General features: G+C 53.2%; 1 protein-coding gene across 2 annotated transcripts; it reads left to right on the forward strand.

Moving 5' to 3' along the window:
• The first annotated feature begins 1109 nt into the window (after positions 1–1109).
• Positions 1110–24672, forward strand: LOC141073120 (uncharacterized). 2 transcript variants are annotated; one of them, XM_073560472.1, is made up of 6 exons: positions 1110–1186; positions 12694–12974; positions 16207–16419; positions 16630–16655; positions 19109–19162; positions 24271–24672. In XM_073560472.1, exons 2-6 carry the CDS (start codon positions 12719–12721, stop codon positions 24457–24459), a joined length of 738 nt encoding a protein of 245 aa, XP_073416573.1. In that variant the 5' UTR covers positions 1110–1186; positions 12694–12718; the 3' UTR covers positions 24460–24672. The 2 variants fall into 2 exon arrangements, with proteins under 2 accessions (XP_073416573.1, XP_073416574.1); XM_073560473.1 differs by lacking the exon at positions 1110–1186 and adding an exon at positions 11114–11519.
• The last annotated feature ends 866 nt before the right edge of the window (positions 24673–25538 follow it).

Consider the following 25538-nt stretch of genomic DNA (forward strand, 5'->3'; position numbering starts at 1 on the left):
CAAATGATAAAAATGATCAGTCTGCCTTCATGCTCTAAGAAACGAACTATGCGCCTTTTTTAGATAATTACGCTGCTGTTTGGGTTGGCTTTGAACCCCTCCATTAAGTCTATAACTTAAGTGGAGAAACCAGGAGCTGGTGGCAGCGTGGTGTGTGCGGTTGGTTAGGCTGGTTGGCAGTCCGGAAGGTTCTTATATTGCTGAATGAGGGGCTGCGGCCACAGCATTGATAATTCCCTTACTGCAGTAGTCTAATTGCCCGTGCACAACAAGCAGCCCGTCCGGCGACTAACTATCCTAGGTGCAGTTCCCTGACTGACCTGAGGGTAAGGGGGCGCCGGAGAGCTGCGAGTTCCAAAGTGGAACTGAGAAAGTGGGATATCCATAAATCCCCGCAGTTCTTGGAAGATTGATAGCAGTGGTGGGGCATCCAAAATAACCCCCCTGCGGCAAATTGTTAGAGCAAGATTAGCTTGCTGGATATCTTTGTCACATGGTGTCAGTGGTGGGATAACTAAGATAAGCCCCCACTGTGCCTGTGATAGCCGTGTGCTGGCAGTGTGTCACGTCCCTCCCCTCAATACAGAGCCATAGTCTGTAGCCCGTCACATCTCCAGCCTCGGTGCCCCCCCACACATCGGCCGGGCCCCTCATGCAGGAGCAGAGATGGGGGACATTGGGGTGCCGCGTCTCCGATGCACAGAGCTGGTGACGGTGAATATCGCCGTCCATCGCCGCACAAGGGATATCTGTGGTTACAAAGACATTGTCTCCCATACAGCGCCCCCCTGAGCACAGGTTGTGTCTGGTATTACAGCTCAGCTCTACAGAATACTGGAGAGCTGCAATACCCGACCCCACCACTGCCCAGGGGGGCGCTGTATATACAATAAACGTGCGGAGGAAGTGACGATAAATCAGGCCGGAGCCCCCCGTGTGTATCTAATCCCATCATGTGATACTGTCTGCTGAGATACACAGCTGCAGCGAAGTGACCGTTCGTAGTCCCATCTTGTCACTGTCCTCCATCTGTTTATTAAGAAACAAAAGTGATAACGAGCAGCGGTGACTAATGATGTCCTGGGAGGGGCGCCAGGGTCTGCTCTGCGCTAATTTCACTTTCTATATGAGTGCACAGGGTGTGATCGGCGAGCGGAGCGCAGACACAGGGTCCACGGGGAGCGAGGTGAGATGTGTGCCGTGTGTGAGGTCTGCGTATACGGTGTGTGATGTCTGTATACGGCGTGTGTGTGATGCCCCTGTATACAGTGTGTGATGTCTGTGTGTACGGCGTGTGTGTGATGCCCCTGTATACGGTGTGTGATGTCTGTGTGTACGGCGTGTGTGTGATGCCCCTGTATACAGTGTGTGATGTCTTTGTATACGGCGTGTGTGATGTCTGTGTATACGGCGTGTGTGTGATGCCCCTGTATACGGTGTGTGATGTCTGTGTGTACGGCGTGTGTGTGATGCCCCTGTATACGGTGTGTGATGTCTTTGTATACGGTGTGTGATGTCTTTGTATACGGCGTGTGTGATGTCTGTGTATACGGTGTGTGTGTGATGCCCCTGTATACAGTGTGTGATGTCTGTGTATACAGCGTGTGTGTGATGCCCCTGTATACAGTGTGTGATGTCTGTGTGTACGGCGTGTGTGTGACTCCCCTGTATACGGTGTGTGATGTCTGTGTGTACGGCGTGTGTGTGATGCCCCTGTATACAGTGTGTGATGTCTGTGTATACGGCGTGTGTGTGATGCCCCTGTATACAGTGTGTGATGTCTGTGTATACGGCGTGTGTGTGATGCCCCTGTATACAGTGTGTGATGTCTGTGTATACGGCGTGTGTGATGCCCCTGTATACAGTGTGTGATGTCTGTGTATACGATGTGTGTGTGTGATGCCCCTGTACAGTGTGTGATGTCTGTGTATACGGTGTGTGTGTGATGCCCCTGTATACGGTGTGTGATGTCTGTGTATACGGCGTGTGTGTGATGCCCCTGTATACAGTGTGTGATGTCTGTGTATACGGCGTGTGTGTGATGCCCCTGTATACAGTGTGTGATGTCTGTGTATACGTTGTGTGTGTGTGATGCCCCTGTACAGTGTGTGATGTCTGTGTATACGGTGTGTGTGTGATGCCCCTGTATACGGTGTGTGATGTCTTTGTATACGGCGTGTGTGATGTCTGTGTATACGGTGTGTGTGTGATGCCCCTGTATACAGTGTGTGATGTCTGTGTATACAGCGTGTGTGTGATGCCCCTGTATACAGTGTGTGATGTCTGTGTGTACGGCGTGTGTGTGACTCCCCTGTATACGGTGTGTGAAGTCTGTGTGTACGGCGTGTGTGTGATGCCCCTGTATACAGTGTGTGATGTCTGTGTATACGGCGTGTGTGTGATGCCCCTGTATACAGTGTGTGATGTCTGTGTATACGGCGTGTGTGTGATGCCCCTGTATACAGTGTGTGATGTCTGTGTATACGTTGTGTGTGTGATGCCCCTGTACAGTGTGTGATGTCTGTGTATACGGTGTGTGTGTGATGCCCCTGTGTACGGTGTGTGATGTCTGTGTATACGGCGTGTGTGTGTGTGATGCCCCTGTATACGGTGTGTGATGTCTGTGTATACGGCATGTGTGTGATGTCTTTGTATACGGCGTGTGTGTGATGTCTGTGTATACGGTGTGTGTGTGACTCCCCTGTATATGGTGTGTGATGTCTGTGTATACGGCGTGTGTGTGATGCCCCTGTATACGGTGTGTGATGTCTGTGTATATGTTGTGTGTGTGATGCCCCTGTATACAGTGTGTGATGTCTGTGTATACGTTGTGTGTGTGATGCCCCTGTATACAGTGTGTGATGTCGGTGTATACGTTGTGTGTGTGACGCCCCTGTATATGGTGTGTGATGTCTGTGTATACGGCGTGTGTGTGACTCCCCTGTATATGGTGTGTGATGTCTGTGTATACGGCGTGTGTGTGACGCCCCTGTATATGGTGTGTGATGTCTGTGTATACGGCGTGTGTGTGATGCCCCTGTATACGGTGTGTGATGTCTGTGTATACGTTGTGTGTGTGATGTCTGTGTATACAGCGTGTGTGTGATGCCCCTGTATACAGTGTGTGACGTCTGTGTATACGGCGTGTGTGACGCCCCTGTGTACGGTGTGTGATGTCTGTGTATACGGCGTGTGTGTGATGCCCCTTTATATGGTGTGTGATGTCTGTGTATACAGCGTGTGTGTGATGCCCCTGTATACAGTGTGTGATGTCTGTGTATACGGCGTGTGTGTGATGCCCCTGTATACGGTGTGTGATGTCTGTGTGTACGTTGTGTGTGTGATGCCCCTGTATACGGTGTGTGATGTCTGTGTATACGTTGTGTGTGTGATGCCCCTGTATACGGTGTGTGATGTCTGTGTATACGGCGTGTGTGTGATGCCCCTTTATATGGTGTGTGATGTCTGTGTATACAGCGTGTGTGTGATGCCCCTGTATACGGTGTGTGATGTCTGTGTATACGGCGTGTGTGTGATGCCCCTTTATATGGTGTGTGATGTCTGTGTATACAGCGTGTGTGTGATGCCCCTGTATACGGTGTGTGATGTCTCTGTATACGGCGTGTGTGTGATGCCCCTGTATACGGTGTGTGATGTCTGTGTATACGTTGTGTGTGTGATGCCCCTGTATACGGTGTGTGATGTCTGTGTATACGTTGTGTGTGTGATGCCCCTGTATACGGTGTGTGATGTCTGTGTATACGGCGTGTGTGTGATGCCCCTTTATATGGTGTGTGATGTCTGTGTATACAGCGTGTGTGTGATGCCCCTGTATACGGTGTGTGATGTCTGTGTATACGGCGTGTGTGTGATGCCCCTTTATATGGTGTGTGATGTCTGTGTATACAGCGTGTGTGTGATGCCCCTGTATACGGTGTGTGATGTCTGTGTATACGGCGTGTGTGTGATGCCCCTGTATACGGTGTGTGATGTCTGCGTATACGTTGTGTGTGTGATGCCCCTGTATACGGTGTGTGATGTCTGTGTATACGGCGTGTGTGTGATGCCCCTGTATACGGTGTGTGATGTCTGTGTATACGGCGTGTGTGTGACTCCCCTGTATATGGTGTGTGATGTCTGTGTATACGGCGTGTGTGTGACTCCCCTGTATATGGTGTGTGATGTCTGTGTATATGTTGTGTGTGTGATGCCCCTGTATACAGTGTGTGATGTCTGTGTATACGTTGTGTGTGTGATGCCCCTGTATACGGTGTGTGATGTCTGTGTGTACGGTGTGTGATGTCTGTGTATACGTTGTGTGTGTGATGCCCCTGTATACGGTGTGTGATGTCTGTGTATACGGCGTGTGTGTGACACCCCTGTGTACGGTATTTGATGTCTGTGTATACGGCATGTGTGTGATGCCCCTGTATACAGTGTGCGATGTCTGTGTATACGGCGTGTGTGTGATGCCCCTGTATACAGTGTGTGATGTCTGTGTATACGGCGTGTGTGTGATGTCTGTGTATACAGCGTGTGTGTGATGCCCCTGTATACAGTGTGTGATGTCTGTGTATACGGCGTGTGTGACGCCCCTGTGTACGGTGTGTGATGTCTGTGTATACGGCGTGTGTGTGATGCCCCTTTATATGGTTTGTGATGTCTGTGTATACAGCGTGTGTGTGATGCCCCTGTATACAGTGTGTGATGTCTGTGTATACGGCGTGTGTGTGATGCCCCTGTATACGGTGTGCGATGTCTGTGTATACAGCGTGTGTGTGATGCCCCTGTATACGGTGTGTGATGTCTGTGTATACGGCGTGTGTGTGATGCCCCTGCATACAGTGTGTGATGTCTGTGTATACAGCGTGTGTGTGATGCCCCTGTATACGGTGTGTGATGTCTGTGTATACGGCGTGTGTGTGATGCCCCTGCATACAGTGTGTGATGTCTGTGTATACAGCGTGTGTGTGATGCCCCTGTATACGGTGTGTGATGTCTGTGTATACGGCGTGTGTGTGATGCCCCTGCATACAGTGTGTGATGTCTGTGTATACGTTGTGTGTGTGATGCCCCTGCATACAGTGTGTGATGTCTGTGTATACGGCGTGTGTGTGATGCCCCTGTATACAGTGTGTGATGTCTGTGTATACGGCGTGTGTGTGATGTCTGTGTATACAGCATGTGTGTGACGCCCCTGTATACAGTGTGTGATGTCTGTGTATACGGCGTGTGTGTGATGCCCCTTTATATGGTGTGTGATGTCTGTGTATACGGCGTGTGTGTGATGCCCCTGTATACAGTGTGTGATGTCTGTGTATACGGCGTGTGTGTGATGCCCCTGTATACGGTGTGCGATGTCTGTGTATACGGCGTGTGTGTGACGCCCCTGTATACAGTGTGTGATGTCTGTGTATACGTTGTGTGTGTGACGCCCCTGTATACGGTGTGTGATGTCTGTGTATACGGCGTGTGTGTGACGCCCCTGTGTACGGTGTTTGAGTTCTGTGTATACGGCGTGTGTGTGATGCCCCTGTATACAGTGTGTGATGTCTGTGTATACGGCGTGTGTGTGATGTCTGTGTATACAGCATGTGTGTGACGCCCCTGTATACAGTGTGTGATGTCTGTGTATACGGCGTGTGTGTGATGCCCCTGTATACAGTGTGTGATGTCTGTGTATACGGCGTGTGTGTGACGCCCCTGTATACAGTGTGTGATGTCTGTGTATACGTTGTGTGTGTGACGCCCCTGTATACGGTGTGTGATGTCTGTGTATACGGCGTGTGTGTGACGCCCCTGTGTACGGTGTTTGAGTTCTGTGTATACGGCGTGTGTGTGATGCCCCTGTATACAGTGTGTGATGTCTGTGTATACGGCGTGTGTGTGATGTCTGTGTATACAGCATGTGTGTGACGCCCCTGTATACAGTGTGTGATGTCTGTGTATACGGCGTGTGTGTGATGCCCCTTTATATGGTGTGTGATGTCTGTGTATACAGCGTGTGTGTGATGCCCCTGTATACAGTGTGTGATGTCTGTGTATACGGCGTGTGTGACGCCCCTGTGTACGGTGTGTGATGTCTGTGTATATGGCGTGTGTGTGATGCCCCTTTATATGGTGTGTGATGTCTGTGTATACAGCGTGTGTGTGACGCCCCTGTATACGGTGTGTGATGTCTGTGTGTACGGCGTGTGTGTGATGCCCCTGTATACAGTGTGTGATGTCTGTGTATACGGCGTGTGTGTGATGCCCCTGTATACAGTGTGCGATGTCTGTGTATACGTTGTGTGTGTGATGCCCCTGTAGACGGTGTGTGATGTCTGTGTATACGGCGTGTGTGTGATGCCCCTGTATACGGTGTGTGATGTCTGTGTATACGTTGTGTGTGTGTGATGCCCCTGTATACGGTGTGTGATGTCTGTGTGTACGGTGTGTGATGTCTATGTTTACGGTGTGTGATGTCTGTGTATATGGCGTGTGTGTGTGATGCCCCTGTATACGGTGTGTGATGTCTGTGTGTACGGTGTGTGATGTCTGTGTATACAGCGTGTGTGTGATGCCCCTGTATACGTTGTGTGATGTTTGTGTGTACGGCGTCTGTGTGATGCCCCTGTATACAGTGTGTGATATCTGTGTATACGGTGTGTGTGTGCATCCCCTGTATACGGTGTGTGATGTCTGTGTATACGGCGTGTGTGTGATGTCTGTGTGTACGGTGTGTGAGGTCTGTGTATACAGCGTGTGTGTGATGCCCCTGTATACGGTGTGTGATGTCTGTGTGTACGGCGTGTGTGTGATGCCCCTGTATACAGTGTGTGATGTCTGTGTATACGGCGTGTGTGTGATGCCCCTGTATACAGTGTGTGATGTCTGTGTATACGGCGCGTGTGTGATGCCCCTGTATACAGTGTGTGATGTCTGTGTATACGGCGCGTGTGTGATGCCCCTGTATACAGTGTGTGATGTCTGTGTGTACGGTGTGTGATGTCTGTGTGTACGGTGTGTGATGTCTGTGTATATGGCGTGTGTGTGTGATGCCCCTGTATACGGTGTGTGATGTCTGTGTGTACGGTGTGTGATGTCTGTGTATACAGCGTGTGTGTGATGCCCCTGTATACGGTGTGTGATGTCTGTGTGTACGGTGTGTGATGTCTGTGTATACAGCGTGTGTGTGATGCCCCTGTATACGGTGTGTGATGTCTGTGTGTACGGTGTGTGATGTCTGTGTGTATGGCGTGTGTGACGCCCCTGTATACGGTGTGTGATGTCTGTGTGTATGGCGTGTGTGACGCCCCTGTATACAGTGTGTGATGTCTGTGTGTATGGCGTGTGTGACGCCCCTGTATACGGTGTGTGATGTCTGTGTGTACGGCGTGTGTGTGATGCCCCTGTATACGGTGTGTGATGTCTGTGTATACGGTGTGTGTGTGACGCCCTGTATACGGTGTGTGATGTCTGTGTATATGGCGTGTGTGTGACTCCCCTGTATACGGCGTGTGTGATGTCTGTGTATACGGCGTGTGTGATGTCTGTGAATACGGCGTGTGTGTGACGCCCCTGTGTACGGTGTGTGATGTGTGTGTGTGACGCCCCTGTATACGGTGTGCGATGTCTGTGTATACGGCGTGTGTGTGACGCCCCTGTATACGGTGTGTGATGTCTGTGTATATGGCGTGTGTGTGTGATGCCCCTGTATACGGTGTGTGATGTCTGTGTATACGGCGTGTGTGTGATGCCCCTTTATACAGTGTGTGATGTCTGTGTATACGTTGTGTGTGTGATGCCCCTGTAGACGGTGTGTGATGTCTGTGTATACGTTGTGTGTGTGTGATGCCCCTGTATATGGTGTGTGATGTCTGTGTGTACGGTGTGTGATGTCTGTGTATATGGCGTGTGTGTGATGCCCCTGTATACGGTGTGTGATGTCTGTGTGTACGGTGTGTGATGTCTGTGTATACAGCGTGTGTGTGATGCCCCTGTATACGTTGTGTGATGTTTGTGTGTACGGTGTGTGTGTGATGCCCCTGTATACAGTGTGTGATATCTGTGTATACGGTGTGTGTGTGATGCCCCTGTATACGGTGTGTGATGTCTGTGTATACGGCGTGTGTGTGATGTCTGTGTGTACGGTGTGTGAGGTCTGTGTATACAGCGTGTGTGTGATGCCCCTGTATACGGTGTGTGATGTCTGTGTGTACGGCGTGTGTGTGATGCCCCTGTATACAGTGTGTGATGTCTGTGTATACGGCGTGTGTGTGATGCCCCTGTATACAGTGTGTGATGTCTGTGTATACGGCGCGTGTGTGATGCCCCTGTATACAGTGTGTGATGTCTGTGAATACGGCATGTGTGTGATGCCCCTGTAGACGGTGTGTGATGTCTGTGTATACGGCGTGTGTGTGATGCCCCTGTATACGGTGTGTGATGTCTGTGTATACGTTGTGTGTGTGTGATGCCCCTGTATACGGTGTGTGATGTCTGTGTGTACGGTGTGTGATGTCTATGTTTACGGTGTGTGATGTCTGTGTATATGGCGTGTGTGTGTGATGCCCCTGTATACGTTGTGTGATGTTTGTGTGTACGGCGTGTGTGTGATGCCCCTGTATACAGTGTGTGATATCTGTGTATACGGTGTGTGTGTGTGATGCCCCTGTATACGGTGTGTGATGTCTGTGTATACGGCGTGTGTGTGATGTCTGTGTGTACGGTGTGTGATGTCTGTGTATACAGCGTGTGTGTGATGCCCCTGTATACGTTGTGTGATGTTTGTGTGTACGGCGTGTGTGTGATGCCCCTGCATACAGTGTGTGATGTCTGTGTATACGGCGTGTGTGTGATGCCCCTGTATACAGTGTGTGATGTCTGTGTATACGGCGCGTGTGTGATGCCCCTGTATACAGTGTGTGATGTCTGTGTATACGGCGTGTGTGTGATGCCCCTGTATACAGTGTGTGATGTCTGTGTATACGGCGTGTGTGTGATGCCCCTGTATACGGTGTGTGATGTCTGTGTGTACGGCGTGTGTGTGATGCCCCTGTATACAGTGTGTGATGTCTGTGTATACGGCGCGTGTGTGATGCCCCTGTATACAGTGTGTGATGTCTGTGTATACGGCGTGTGTGTGATGCCCCTGTATACAGTGTGTGATGTCTGTGTATACGGCGCGTGTGTGATGCCCCTGTATACAGTGTGTGATGTCTGTGTGTACGGTGTGTGATGTCTGTGTGTACGGTGTGTGATGTCTGTGTATATGGCGTGTGTGTGTGATGCCCCTGTATACGGTGTGTGATGTCTGTGTGTACGGTGTGTGATGTCTGTGTATACAGCGTGTGTGTGATGCCCCTGTATACGGTGTGTGATGTCTGTGTGTACGGTATGTGATGTCTGTGTATACAGCGTGTGTGTGATGCCCCTGTATACAGTGTGTTATGTCTGTGTGTATGGCGTGTGTGACGCCCCTGTATACGGTGTGTGATGTCTGTGTGTACGGTGTGTGATGTCTGTGTATACAGCGTGTGTGTGATGCCCCTGTATACGTTGTGTGATGTTTGTGTGTACGGTGTGTGTGTGATGCCCCTGTATACGGTGTGTGATGTCTGTGTATACGGTGTGTGTGTGACGCCCTGTATACGGTGTGTGATGTCTGTGTATATGGCGTGTGTGTGACTCCCCTGTATACGGTGTGTGTGTGTGATGTCTGTGTATACGGCGTGTGTGATGTCTGTGTATACGGCGTGTGTGTGACGCCCCTGTGTACGGTGTGTGATGTGTGTGTGTGACGCCCCTGTATACGGTGTGTGATGTCTGTGTATACGGCGTGTGTGTGATGCCCCTGTATACGGTGTGTGATGTCTGTGTATATGGCGTGTGTGTGTGATGCCCCTGTATACAGTGTGTGATGTCTGTTTGTACGACGTGTGTGTGATGCCCCTGTATACAGTGTGTGATGTCTGTGTGTGTGATGCCCCTGTATATGGTGTGTGATGTCTGTGTATACGGCGTGTGTGTGATGCCCCTGTATACGGTGTGTGATGTCTGTGTATACGGCGTGTGTGTGATGCCCCTGTATACAGTGTGTGATGTGTGTGATGCCCCTGTATACAGTGTGTGATGTCTGTGTGTACGGCGTGTGTGTGATGCCCCTGTATACGGTGTGTGATGTCTGTGTGTACGGCGTGTGTGTGACGCCCCTGTATACAGTGTGTGATGTCTGTGTGTACGGCGTGTGTGTGACGCCCCTGTATACAGTGTGTGATGTCTGTGTGTACGGCGTGTGTGTGACGCCCCTGTATACAGTGTGTGATGTCTGTGTGTACGGCGTGTGTGTGATGCCCCTGTATACAGTGTGTGATGTCTGTGTGTACGGCGTGTGTGTGACGCCCCTGTATACAGTGTTTGATGTCTGTGTATACGGCGTGTGTGTGATGCCCCTGTATACAGTGTTTGATGTCTGTGTATACGGCGTGTGTGTGATGCCCCTGTATACAGTGTGTGATGTCTGTGTGTACGGCGTGTGTGTGATGCCCCTGTATACAGTGTGTGATGTCTGTGTATACGGCGTGTGTGTGACACCCCTGTATACAGTGTTTGATGTCTGTGTGTACGGCGTGTGTGTGACGCCCCTGTACACAGTGTGTGATGTCTATACGGCGTGTGAAGTCTCTGTGTATGGTGTGTATTCCCTCTGTTTAGAGCCTGTGATGCTTCTGTGTACGGTGTGTGATCCCTGTGTATACGGCGTGTGATCCCTGTGTACTGCGTGTGATCCCTCTGTGTACGGCATGTGATCTCCTAGTTTGCGGCGTTTGAAGCTTCTGTGTATGACGTGTGGTTCCTCTGTATATGGAGTATGAAGCCTCTGTATACGGCTTGTGATCTCCCAGTGTGCGGTGTATGAACCTTCTGTGTATGACGTGTGATCCTTCTGTATACGGTGTATGAACCTTCTGTGTATAACGTGTGATTCCCCTGTGTACGGTGTAAGAAGATGAGCCGAGGTGGATTCAGCGGTTTCCGATGCCCTTTGAAGCCGGAACTATCGGAACTGTCACTACTGTTGCCGCGGGAGGGTTCTTCTGGGAGGAAAGGACTTTCATGCTGGACAGCAGGAGGCGCGGGGAATATAAGGAGACCTGAGCGCGGGAACGGGTCAGACTTGGCGGTAAAGCGACAGGAGGATGACTCCTTCTCCTCTGCTCCAGCTGACAACTCCACGCCACTCATCCCTCAGAGTACTGACCCTACGATTGACTTTGACGCTATTAAGTTACCATCTGACCCTGTACCTTTGGACAGTCCAGTCCTGCCTGAGGTGACAGATAAGCTGACTTGCGGCGTTCCTAGAGACTGTTTCAGAGGACCGCCCGCTACCGCTGTCTGTGAGCGGGCACACGGCTCGTGTTCGGCATCATCGGTGATGAATCCACACAAAGGACTGGTTCTACATCCCAGCACACTCAAGCCAGCCAGGACTGGATCCATCTGCATCGTTGGAATACAGTGCTTCTCCTTCCTCCGTAATAGAGCCAGAGACTTTGTTCACGATTTTCGATGCCGTCAGGAGATTTTCCAGCCTTTCCCCTGCAACAACTGCAAGCGATAAATTACTCCGTTTTTTGCATATCTTTCTATCGTGCACGGTGGTTGTACTTACTTTCCGTAGTTGCTTTTATTCGTCTTGCCTCTCTGCATGGCGTATTCGTTGTTTAACTTCCTGTACAGTTAAACTCTGTTAACCCCTTCTCTGTCTCCAGCTCTCCACTGCATTTCACGAACTTCTCCTCTTACAATAGTGTATGAAGCCTTTGCGTACGGCGTGTGATCCCCTGTGTACGGGGTGTGATCTCCCTGTGTATGGTATGTGATGCCTCTGTGTATGGCATGATCCCTCTGTATACGGCAGGTGAAGCTTCTGTGTACGGCGTGTGATGCTCCTGTGTATGGCATGGGATCCCTCTGTGTATGGCGGGTGAAGCTTCTGTGTACGGCGTGTGATGCTCCTGTGTACGGCGTGGGATCCCTCTGTGTACGGCGTGTGATGCTCCTGTGTATGGCGGGTGAAGCGTCTGTGTATGGCGTTTGATGCTCCTGTGTATGGCATGATCCCTCTGTGTACGGCGTGTGATGCTCCTGAGTATGGCATGATCCCTCTGTGTACGGCGTGTGATGCTCCTGAGTATGGCATGCTATACCTCTGAGTATAATACGATTATTTGCCATCAGTTTATCCGATTCCTGTTCTCCGCAGACAGAACGTTTCGCCGTTTCTGTGACATGTGCGTCCTCTGTGTCTCTGCGTCCCGTTGCGTATCTGAAGTTACCTGTGGCCCCAGTACAGGACTTCCGTACTGTCCAGTTCCCTCCTCTGACATCACCCATAATGGGGTGTGAGCTGACCCACAGGCAATGCTCAGGGTGTCCCCAGTGATGGCGGCGCTCACCACGGTGCCCATTCCTCGGGGTCTCCATTAGTGTAGAAGATACCGCGAGTGACTTGCACTGTCTATGTGGTTGTCGGCAGTCTCTCCTCCTTTAGTTGTCAGCGGTGCCGATCTCTTATTTTTCTGATGTCTCACCGGTGACATCACTTGTTGGTGCGGTGACATCATCAGCTGTGGTCTCGGTCTGCTCGGTGTCCACTGTCCTTGTGTTGGGGTGATGTTAACTGCTATTTTTGGGGTTCTGTTCCAGAGTCATCTGTAGATCGCAGGTTACGATGGTGCTGGTCGGAGTCTTCTCTCGGGAGGATGAATCCACTTATAACTGGTTGGTGAAAGTCCTTGTGAGCAGCCACAGTGTGAACGACGTCCGATGTGTGACGATCACAAACAGATTCCAGAACTTCCAGGAAGAGACCCAAAAGTGCGACTTCGCCATTCTTTACCATACGAAGAAACGCGGAAGGGTCAATGTCACCGACGTCCTAGACTCCCTGTACGATGAGGAGCTGCGGTTACTCTATGAGGTGTATGGTGAGGATCATTCACATTTTGGGGCCGTACATGGGGCTGTGCTGCCGGGGGCACGTGTTTCATCATAGATCTACCTGGCGCTTCTACTAGGAGGAGGTACAGCTTCTCCACCATCACCGACTCTGTCGGCCCAAACAGTTAAGCCTTGGTCAGTTTGAGGTTATCCATCACTCGGGTGCGGCCTCAGACCCCTCCGTCCCGCGGGTGCAGCCCCAGACCCCTCCGTCCCGCGGGTGTGGCCTCTGACCCCTCTGTCCCTTGGGTGCAGCCACAGATCCCTCTGTCAACAGGGTGTGGCCTCAGATTAATACGTCCTGCGGGTGCGGCCTCAGAACCCTCTGTTCCGTGGGTGTCGCCTCATACCCCTCTGGCTGCTCCCCTGCCTACACGTTTCCCTGCACCTCCACCTGTGCCGCCACCTCCGCCTGTGCCTCTGCCTCCATCTGCACCTTCGCCTGTGCCGCCACCTCCCCCTCTGCCTGTGCCTCCATCTGCACCTGTACCGCCACCTCCACCTCTGCCTGTGTCTCCATCTGCGCCTGTGCCTCCATCTGCGCCTGTGCCACCACCTCCGCCTCTGCCTGTGCCTCCATCTGCGCCTGTGCCGCCACCTCCGCCTCTGCCTGTGCCTCCATCTGCACCTGTACTGCCACCTGTGCCTGTGCCGCCACCTCCCCCTCTGCCTGTGCCTCCATCTGCACCTGTGCCGCCACCTCCGCCTCTGCCTCCATCTGTGCCTGTGCCGCCACCTCTGCCTCTGCCTGTGTCTCCATCTGTGCCGCCACCTCCCCCTCTGCCTGTGCCTCCATCTGCGCCTGTGCCGCCACCTCCGCCTCTGCCTGTGCCTCCATCTGCACCTGTGCTGCCACCTCCCCCTCTGCCTGTGCCTCCATCTGCACCTGTAACGCCACCTCCCCCTCTGCCTGTGTCTCCATCTGCGCCTGTGCCGCCACCTCCCCCTCTGCCTGTGCCTCCATCTGCACCTGTGCCGCCACCTCCCCCTCTGCCTGTGCCTCCATCTGCGCCTGTGCCGCCATCTCCCCCTCTGCCTGTGCCTCCATCTGCGCCTGTGCCGCCACCTCCCCCTCTGCCTGTGCCTCCACCTGCACCTGTGCCGCCACCTCCCCCTCTGCCTGTGCCTCCATCTGCTCCTGTGCCACCACCTCTGCCTGTGTCTCCATCTGCGCCTGTGCCGCCACCTACCCCTCTGCCTGTGCCTCCATCTGCGCCTGTGCCACCACCTCCGCCTCTGCCTGTGCCTCCATCTGCGCCTCCGCCTGTGCTGCCACCTCCGCCTTTGCTTGTGCCTCCATCTGCGCCTGTACCGCCACCTCCCCCTCTGCCTGTGCCTCCATCTGCACCTGTGCCGCCTCCTCCCCCTCTGCCTCCATCTGCGCCTGTACCGCCACATCCGCCTCTGCCTGTGTCTCCATCTGCGCCTGTGCCGCCACCTCCCCCTCTGCCTGTGCCTCCATCTGCGTCTGTGCCGCCACCTCCGCCTCTGCCTGTGCCTCCATCTGCGCCTGCACCGCCACCTCCGCCTGTGTCTCCATCTGCGCCTGTGCCGCCACCTCCCCCTCTGCCTGTGTCTCCATCTGCGCCTGTTTCGCCACCTCCCCCTCTGCCTGTGCCTCCATCTGCGCCTGTACCGCCTCCTCCGCCTCTGCCTGTGTCTCCATCTGCACCTGTGCTGCAACCTCCGCCTCTGCCTGTGTCTCCATCTGGGCCTGTGCCGCCACCTTCCCCTCTGCCTCCATCTGCGCCTGTACCGCCACCTCCACCTCTGCCTGTGTCTCCATCTGCACCTGTGCTGCCACCTCCCCATCTGCCTGTGCATCCATCTGCGCCTGTGCCGCTACCTCCTCCTCTGCCTGTCTCCATCTGCGCCTGTGCCGCCACCTCCCCCTCTGCCTCCATCTGGGCCTGTACCGCCACCTCCGCCTCTGTCTCCATCTGCACCTGTACCGCCACCTCCCCCTCTGCCTGTGTCTCCATCTGCGCCTGTGCTGCGACCTCCCCCTCTGCCTGTGCCTCCATCTGCGCCTGTGCCGCCACCTCCGCCTCTGCCTGCGGCCCAATCTGCGCCTGTGCCGCCACCTCCCTCTCTGCCTGTGCCTCCATCTGTGCCTGTGCCGCCACCTCCCCCTCTGCCTGTGCCTCCATCTGTGCCTGTGCCGCCACCTCCCCCTCTGCCTCTGCCTCCATCTGCGCCTGTACCGCCACCTCCCCCTCTGCCTGTGTCTCCATCTGCGCCTGTGCCACCACCTCCCACTCTGCCTGTGCCTCCATCTGCGCCTGTGCCGCCACCTCCGCCTCTGCCTCCATCTGCGCCTGTGCCGCCACCTCCGCCTCTGCCTGCGGCCCAATCTGTGCCTGTACCGCCACCTCCCCCTCTGCCTGTGTCTCCATCTGCGCCTGTGCCGCCACCTGCGCCTCTGCCTGCGGCCCAATCTGTGCCTGTACCGCCACCTCCCCCTCTGCCTCTGCCTCCATCTGCGCCTGTACCGCCACCTCCCCCTCTGCCTGCGGCCCAATCTGCGCCTGTGCCGCCACCTCCGCCTCTGCCTGCGGCCCAATCTGTGCCTGTGCCACCACCTCCCCCTCTGCCTGCGGCCCAATTTGCGCCTGTGCCGCCACCTCCCCCTCTGCCTGCGGCCCAATTTGCGCCTGTGCCGCCACCTCCGCCTGCCCTCCTCCCCCATTTATGTGTACATATTGGAAATAACAGAAATACGGATCATCCCCGTCTCCATAACAGAACATTCTGAGTTCATGAATATTAGTAAATAAAAGGAAAACTATTTTCTTCTAGGTTTATAAGGCGACTGTCACCCCCAAAATGCAAACTAAACATTTCTGTATTGGACTTGGCCCCTATAAAATTCCCCCCAGCAGAGCGTCCATCTCACATCCTGATTACATTGTTGGACTGCATAGAGCTCGTGCTGCCTGAACTTCATCCATGTTCCTGCGCACTGACACTGCAGGAGCCCAGCCACACACCATGTCTGCCAGTGACTATGCAAATTGCTTCTGTAATTTTCACATTTACTTTCCCAGGGGAGCATGCATGGCCTATTAGTCTCCTCACTCTGACATGCCAGGCCTGGCTTGTCTCTCCCCAAAGGACGCCTTAGATGCCAGAGACTACACACAGCCCCATACTCAGGTGACTGTAAACACAGGTTTCTGTTGACTCCTCCATGTTCTTCTCTGCTGGTGACTTTTGCAGGAAAAGATAATGTCCTGGTTGTGATCGATGACTTGGACAGCAGCAGCGAAGAGGAGAAGTGCAGGATCCTCTCTCATCAGCCGAGTATCGGGGAATTAGCCCGGGATCTGTTCCTCTTCAGCTGCGCAGATAAAGCCAATCTTCATGGAAATGGGTACCAGTCCTCGATTAGTGCCCTGCGAGCCCTGGAGGAGATGAAGAGGATAATAAAAGGTAAAAAAAAACATGGGGGATAGAAACTGAACATGCGGGACTAGAAAGTAAAAATGAGGGGTAGAAACTGAACATGGGAGCATAGAAACTAAACATTGGGGGTATAGAAACTAATCATGGGGGATAGGACCTAAACTTGGGGTACTGAGAACAGCAAGACAAAGTTTACAAATTCACTAACAAAATGTAAGATGTTATGTTTTTTTGCAGGTGCCAGGAACAGGGTCACCATCCCGGTAAGTGCCGACCCACAGGCTGCACACATCACACTACTACACAAACGGCTTTGACAAAATGTGCTCTTCTTACTCCAGCGGACACTTCATCAAGACCAGAGTACAACCAGTAATCTACATGATTAGAGACCATCATGTCTATGTGTAAATCTAGAAGTGGGAGTCAGAGTGCACAATATGGTGACACCCTATGGAGGGAGAGTAGGAGAGTGCTGGTGACGCTCACCTGTTGGGAGGAGAGTAGAAGAGTGCTGGTGACAATCACCTGGTGAAGGGAGAGTAGGAGAGTGCTGGTGATAATCACCTGGTGAAGGGAGAGTAGGAGAGTGCTGGTGACAATCACCTGGTGAAGGGAGAGTAGGAGCGTGCTGGTGACAATCACCTGGTGAAGAGAGAGTAGGAGAGTGCTGGTGACAATCACCTGGTGAAGAGAGAGTAGGAGAGTACTAGTGATAGAAGCCCAGGGGGAAAATTTAACAGAGGAGAAACCCAGGCAGATGAGGGAAAGTGGACCGAGGAAAGAAGGGAACTATACATGTAAATGATAGCAGAGAAATGAAGGACAAATCAGTATGGAGGAGTGATTGGAGAGTAGAAGTGGGAGAAGAACCCAGGATGGGCCGGGGGATAGAAGTCAGGAAGACAGCGTCGGATGGAGCGGTTTAAAGCCGCCATCACCGGACTCAGGAGGAGTCGTGTCCTGAGTAGTGACGGATCGCACATCTCTATCTGTGTCTGATGGCTCTTATCTGTCCCCCAAGACGGTGCCCAGACCACAAGGTCCAAACAGACATGGAGGGGAGAACATGAGTGGCTTGGATCTCCACCCCATCCTATAATGGACATTTATCCTGGTCTCCCCCCCCCCCCCCCCAACATCAGGGTCTGACCCCACAAATGCTCTTCTGGAAGAAGGGGGAAAATTTCCCACAAACTACTCTAAAATCTTGAACCTTTGCTTGGTAAAGAGAATGGGGCATCAGACTGCGCTGCTCGCCTGTCAGGATGATGGACCAGAGGAGTCCAAGTGGATGTAATAGAGAATAGACTTTATTTCTAGGCGTTTTGCGGTGATCACACCACTTCCTCAGGAAATTCTCTTCACCAAGCAAAGGATCATCACATCGGGGCTTGCAGCAGCCGCCACACAACCACAATAGGAGAGTGAATTTGTATAATCTCTCACCAATATTCCCTTTATCTCGGGTAAGACCTTATGTGCGCTCTATATTCCCTTTATCTCGGATTAGACCCTGTGTGCGCTCTATATTCCCTTTATCTCGGGTAAGACCCTATGTGCGCTCTATATTCCCTTTATCTCGGATTAGACCCTGTGTGCGCTCTATATTCCCTTTATCTTGGATTAGACCCTGTGTGCGCTCTATATTCCCTTTATCTCAGATAAGACCCTATGTGCGCTCTATATTCCCTTTATCTCGGATAAGACCCTATGTGCGCTCTATATTCCCTTTATCTCGGGTAAGACCCTATGTGCGCTCTATATTCCCTTTATCTCGGGTAAGACCCTATGTGCGCTCTATATTCCCTTTATCTCGGATAAGACCCTATGTGCGCTCTATATTCCCTTTATCTCAGATAAGACCCTATGCGCGCTCTATATTCCCTTTATCTCAGATAAGACCCTATGTGCGCTCTATATTCCCTTTATCTCGGGTAAGACCCTATGTGCGCTCTATATTCCCTTTATCTCGGGTAAGACCCTATGTGTGCTCTATATTCCCTTTATCTCGGATAAGACCCTATGTGCGCTCTATATTCCCTTTATCTCAGATAAGACCCTATGTGCGCTCTATATTCCCTTTATCTCAGATAAGACCCTATGTGCGCTCTATATTCCCTTTATCTCGGATAAGACCCTATGTGCGCTCTATATTCCCTTTATCTTGGGTAAGACCCTATGTGTGCTCTATATTCCCTTTATCTTGGGTAAGACCCTATGTGCGCTTTATATTCCCTTTATCTCGGGTAAGACCCTATGTGCGCTCTATATTCCCTTTATCTCGGGTAAGACCCTATGTGCGCTCTATATTCCCTTTATCTCGGATAAGACCCTATGTGCGCTCTATATTCCCTTTATCTCGGGTAAGACCCTATGTGCGCTCTATATTCCCTGTATCTCAGATTAGACCCTATGTGCGCTCTATATTCCCTTTATCTCGGGTAAGACCCTATGTTCGCTCTATATTTCCTTTATCTCGGGTAAGACCCTATGTGCGCTCTATATTCCCTTTATCTCGGGTAAGACCCTATGTGCGCTCTATATTCCCTTTATCTCGGGTAAGACCTTATGTGCGCTCTATATTCCCTGTATCTTTGATTAGACCCCATGTGCGCTCTATATTCCCTTTAGCAGCCACGTCCAGTGTATATCCCCTCACATACGCCGCCCGCCTGTGCACCTGGATGATGTGTTTATTGTGCCATTATTTCAGGTCAGTGAGCGATGGACAGACGGACACATCTCCGCGGCCTCTGGGCCTCGCGCGGTAAGTTTTCCTGGATATTTCCGCAGTTTTTCCTCCTCCCTGTTGGATATCAGCGGGTTCTGGAGTTGACACAAATTCAGGTCTCCATGTTCAGGGTCTTTCTGGGTGACCCCGTAATCCAGGCCCTGGCATGTGAAACTTACAGGCCCATGTTGCCCCCATCCTTCTCCAGACGGGGGTCCGCAGTACTAATATTACCCCTCCTGAAGGAAATTAGGATTTACTACAAGACCTAGATCTCCTATAATACTGCTACGCCGTGACCTCCCAGTGACAGATTACTGCCATGTGGCGCTTACCAGAGCCCGACATCATTACCTGACTGCAAGTTTGTGATTTGTGCACTTGCAGTCAATACTGATTGCTGGGAGCGGTAAGCGGCGCGGGATCCTATTGGTGCTCATATTGGACTCTATACTACACTGATCGGATTTGCAGGTGGCGGTGCAGCTGGAAATGTACTCGGGGGCGGACAACCCCTGTAAGAAATATGTTTGTACCCAGAGCAATGTCAGCATCAATACTGCACTACAATAGATAAATAATACCGCCATTCCCACATATTACCAGCATATGCAGCGGTCATAATACCACCATACTCATCATTTATCCGTATCCTTACATATCACCGCCACACAGTCACCATATAGTGGTGACATCAGGTCTACACCAGAGACGTCTCGCTGATTGTTGTCATTCTTTTTCTGTTTTCCTTTTGGCCCAGACCTCCATGACTCCTTCTTCCATCCATAACGCGTCCCTGCAGAATATAACACAGACATCATCGGCTACTGCTTCTCCTCCTCATATTCATCTATACAAGCCATACAGCACTATAGCCCAGACAGTAATAATGCCCCTCTGTGCCCTGCACGCTAATGTCACCGTCCCGCTGTGCCCCACACAGTGTCAGTGCCGCCTCTGCTGCGATGCCAGGACTAACCGACCCCGACATACTAAACTATACCAAGACTAATATTACCAGTATCAAAGGCCAAGACGTAGACCGGGACTCACAGAGGATGTTCTTTCTGGTGGAGTCGTCACATTTCCCGTCTTCTCCATCTGGCCCAGACCGACGTGACGACTTCTCTGGTCAGGACTCATCTGCAGAGATTACACCACAGACACATCTGACTTCTCACATTTCAGACACCGTCCCCATCTATCCCCAACCTGCACAAACCCCTCATCCTGCTGATACCCCAATACTGGGCCGCTGCTGTATATGTCCCTATTACTGCACCTGCGGCAAGGAACAGTGACCCCAATACTTCAAAAATGATATCATTGCTATCGTCAACCCCTCCCAAAAAAATGCTACACAGACGATGTGCCAGAAAGGGGGAGATGCCATATCCTCCTTGGAACATTATAAATCTCCATGATCCCCTTTCCAGTCGTGCCGAACCCCCACACACAGTACAATGCACCCCACAGCCCCCCCCACAGTACAATGCACCCCACAGCTCCCCCCACAGTACAATGCACCCCACAGCCCCCCACACAGAACAATGCACCCCACAGCTCCCCCCACAGTACAATGCACCCCACAGTCCCCCCACAATACAATGCACCCCACAGCCCCCCACACAGAACAATGCACCCCACAGCCCCCCCACAGTACAATGCACCCCACAGCTCCCCCCACAGTACAATGCACCCCACAGCTCCCCCCACAATACAATGCACCCCACAGCTCCCCCCACAGCACAATGCACCCCACAGCCCCCCACAGAGTACGATGCATCCCACAGTCCCACACACAGTACAATGCACCCCACAGCCCCCCCACAGTACAATGCACCCCACAGCCCCCCCACAGAGTACGATGCATCCCACAGCACCCCCACAGTACAATGCACCCCACAGCCCCCCCCCACAGAGTACGATGCATCCCACAGTCCCACACACAGTACAATGCACCCAACAATCCCCCACACACAGTACAATGCACCCCACAGGCCCCCCCACAATACAATGCACCCCACAGCCCCCCCCACAGTACAATGCACCCCACAGCCCCCCCACAATACAATGCACCCCACAGCCCCCCCACAGTACAATGCACCCCACAGCCCCCCCCCACAGTACAATGCACCCCACAGCTCCCCCCACAGTACAATACACCCCACAGCCCCCCCCCACAGAGTACGATGCATCCCACAGTCCCACACACAGTACAATGCACCCAACAATCCCCCACACACAGTACAATGCACCCCACAGGCCCCCCCACAATACAATGCACCCCACAGCCCCCCCACAGTACAATGCACCGCACAACCCCCCCACAGTACAATGCACCCCACAGCCCCCCCCACAGTACAATGCACCGCACAGCTCCCACCCACAGTACAATGCACCGCACAGCCCCCCCACAGTACAATGCACCCCACAGCCCCCCCACAGTACAATGCACCCCACAGCCCCCCCACAGTACAATGCACCCCACAGTCCCACACACAGTACAATGCACCCCACAGCCCCCCCACAGTACAATGCACCCCACAGTCCCCCACAGTACAATGCACAGCCCCCCCACAGTACAATGCACACCACAGCCCCCCCACAGTACAATGCACCCCACAGCCCCCCCACAGTACAATGCACCCCACCCACAGCCCCCCCACAGTACAATGCACCCCACAGCCCCCCCACAGTACAATGCACCCCACAGCCCCCCCACAGTACAATGCACCCCACAGCCCCCCCACAGTACAATGCACCCCACAGTCCCCCCACACAGTATGATGCACCCCATAGTCCCCCCACACACAGTATGTTGGCCCCCTCATCCCCCCACAGTACAATGCACCCCACAGTCCCCCCACACAGTACAATGCATCCCACAGTCCCCCAACACATTATGATGCACCCCACAGTCCCCCCACACAGTACAATGCACCCCACAGTCCCCCAACACAGTATGATGTACCCCACAGTCCCCCACACACAGTATGATGCATCCCACAGTCCCCCACACATTACGATGCACCCCACAGTCCCCCACACACAGTATGATGCTCCCCACAGTCCCCCACACATTACGATGCACCCCACAGTCCCCCACACAGTACGATGCACCCCACAGTCCCCCACAGTACAATGCACCGCACAGCCCCCCCACAGTACAATGCACCCCACAGCCCCCCCACAGTACAATGCACCCCACAGTCCCACACACAGTACAATGCACCCCACAGCCCCCCCACAGTACAATGCACCCCACAGCCCCCCCACAGTACAATGCACCCCACAGCCCCCCCACAGTACAATGCACCCCACAGTCCCACACACAGTACAATGCACCCCACAGCCCCCCCACAGTACAATGCACCCCACAGCCCCCCACAGTACAATGCACCCCACAGCCCCCCCACAGTACAATGCACCCCACAGCCCCCCCACAGTACAATGCACCCCACAGCCCCCCCATAGTACAAAGCACCCCACAGCTCCCCCACAGTACAATGCACCCCACAGTCCCCCCACACAGTACAATGCACCCCATAGTCCCCCCACACACAGTATGTTGGCCCCCTCATCCCCCCACAGTACAATGCACCCCACAGTCCCCCCACACATTATGATGCACCCCACAGTCCCCCCACACAGTACAATGCATCCCACAGTCCCCCAACACATTATGATGCACCCCACAGTCCCCCCACACAGTACAATGCACCCCACAGTCCCCCAACACAGTATGATGCACCCCACAGTCCCCCACACACAGTATGATGCACCCCACAGTCCCCCACAGAGTACAATGCACCCCACAGTCCCCCAACACAGTACGATGCACCCCACAGTCCCCCACACACAGTATGATGCACCCCACAGTCCCCCACACATTACGATGCACCCCACAGTCCCCCACACATTACGATGCACCCCACAGTCCCCCACACATTACGATGCACCCCACAGTCCCCCAACACAGTACGATGCACCCCACAGTCCCCCACACAGTACGATGCACCCCACAGTCCCCCACACATTACGATGCACCCCACAGTCCCGCACACATTACGATGCACCCCATAGTCCCCCCACACACAGTATGTTGGCCCCCTCATCCCCCCACAGTACAATGCACCCCACAGTCCCCCCACACATTATGATGCACCCCACAGTCCCCCCACACAGTACAATGCATCCCACAGTCCCCCAACACATTATGATGCACCCCACAGTCCCCCCACACAGTACAATGCACCCCACAGTCCCCCACACACAGTATGATGCACCCCACAGTCCCCCACACATTACGATGCACCCCACAGTCCCCCACACACAGTATGATGCACCCCACAGTCCCCCACACATTACGATGCACCCCACAGTCCCCCACACATTACGATGCACCCCACAGTCCCCCACACAGTACGATGCACCCCACAGTCCCCCACACATTACGATGCACCCCACAGTCCCCCACACATTACGATGCACCCCACAGTCCCCCACACATTACGATGCACCCCACAGTCCCCCACACAGTACGATGCACCCCACAGTCCCCCACACATTGCGATGCACCCCACAGTCCCCCACACATTACGATGCACCCCACAGTCCCCCACACATTACGATGCACCCCACAGTCCCCCACACAGTACGATGCACCCCACAGTCCCCCACACATTACGATGCACCCCACAGTCCCCCACACATTACGATGCACCCCACAGTCCCCCACACAGTACGAAGCACCCCACAGTTCCCCACACAGTATCATGGCCCATTAATATAAACCCCCCAAAAGCGTATAGTCGCCTATTACTGGTTCCTGTCCACTGCAGCCTCTGTTTCCTCCTCTGGCTCACATATACAGTGGGCAAGCGCCGGCGCAGCGATGCAGTAATGTGATCCAGCTGCATGGTCTGCTGCACCCTGTGTCCTGCTGGAGTAAGTGGTGGAGCCAATGGCGCTCTGCTACTTTACAGTATCCACCATGTTGTGGCCATGAGGACGCTGATACTGTCCGGTGTTGTGACTGATTTGCCATTGGCCAGCCTGGCCCCGATCGTGGTGCCGCAGTGAGCCATGTTGGCGTTCCTCCTGGGCTCTGACGTGTAACTCTGATGTTCTTTCTCTTTCAGAATCGCCGCTGCATGATTGCTGTCATCGCTTCTATAGCAATTGCTGTGATCATCTTCATCATAGTGTTGAGCACTTCACATCGGGGTGAGAATACTATTGACCTCACCACGGTGACCCAAGCTCTGCACGCAACCCTCGGTGACATCAGTGACGTGGCTCCCACTCCCTCCAACCACAGCTCTGTGTAACATGATGGAATGTGAGCCCCGCCCACTCAGTGAGGTCATCAGCTGGTGACCGCTAGTCCGGCCCCCGCGGAGCTGCTCAGCTGTTGTTTTGTCCTGATCTCTTATTAGTCCTCGCTTTGTTACTATTCTCTCAGGATCAGGTTAATGCTTTAAACATCTGCTCTCACAATCCTGTAAAAATGTCCACTAAGGAATAAACACACGATCTGCTGACAGCGACTTCATTATATGTTGTGTACGGTTCTGCCTGACGGATCGATTCAGTGAGGAACACTGGAGGAAATGTATGGGTTATTTTATATCCCTCCACCAGGGGGAGCCGTGCTGCACACAATGGTTGTTCTACACTTCTCCACCAGGGGGAGCCATGCTGCACACAATGTTTTTCTATACTCCTCCACCAGGGAGAGCTGTGCTGCGCACAATGTTTTTCTATACTCCTCCACCAGGGGAAGCCGTGCTGCACACAATGTTTTTCTATACTCCTCCACCAGGGGGAGCCGTGCTGCACACAATGTTTTTCTATCCTCCACCAGGGGGAGCCGTGCTGCACACAATGTTTTTCTATACTCCTCCACCAGGGAGAGCTGTGCTGCGCACAATGTTTTTCTATACTCCTCCACCAGGGGAAGCCGTGCTGCGCACAATGTTTTTCTATACTCCTCCACCAGGGGGAGCCGTGCTGCACACAATGTTTTTCTATACTCCTCCACCAGGGGAAGCCGTGCTGCACACAATGTTTTTCTATACTCCTCCACCAGGGGGAGCCGTGCTGCACACAATGTTTTTCTATACTCCTCCACCAGGGGGAGCCGTGCTGCACACAATGTTTTTCTATACTCCTCCACCAGGGGGAGCCGTGCTGCACACAATGTTTTTCTATACTCCTCCACCAGGGGGAGCTGTGCTGCACACAATGTTTTTCTATACTCCTCCACCAGGGGGAGCCGTGCTGCACACAATGGTTGTTCTACACGTCTCCACCAGGGGGAGCCGTGCTGCACACAATGTTTTTCTATACTCCTCCACCAGGGGGAGCTGTGCTGCACACAATGTTTTTCTATATTCCTCCACCAGGG

The sequence above is a fragment of the Dendrobates tinctorius genome, unplaced genomic scaffold (genome assembly GCF_039654945.1).
Source record: "Dendrobates tinctorius isolate UK_male_01 unplaced genomic scaffold, ASM3965494v1 ptg000297l, whole genome shotgun sequence".
Taxonomy (NCBI): domain Eukaryota; kingdom Metazoa; phylum Chordata; class Amphibia; order Anura; family Dendrobatidae; genus Dendrobates; species Dendrobates tinctorius.

What these genes read in the sequence shown, in the direction of transcription:
- LOC141073120 (XM_073560472.1), top strand. Translation starts at nt 12,719, where the DNA reads ATGGTGCTGGTCGGAGTCTTCTCTCGGGAGGATGAATCCACTTATAAC. An exon ending in GTTACTCTATGAGGTGTATG is followed by an intron (nt 12,975 to 16,206) that starts GTGAGGATCATT and finishes TGACTTTTGCAG; the next exon opens with GAAAAGATAATGTCCTGGTT. An exon ending in GGAACAGGGTCACCATCCCG is followed by an intron (nt 16,656 to 19,108) that starts GTAAGTGCCGAC and finishes CCATTATTTCAG; the next exon opens with GTCAGTGAGCGATGGACAGA.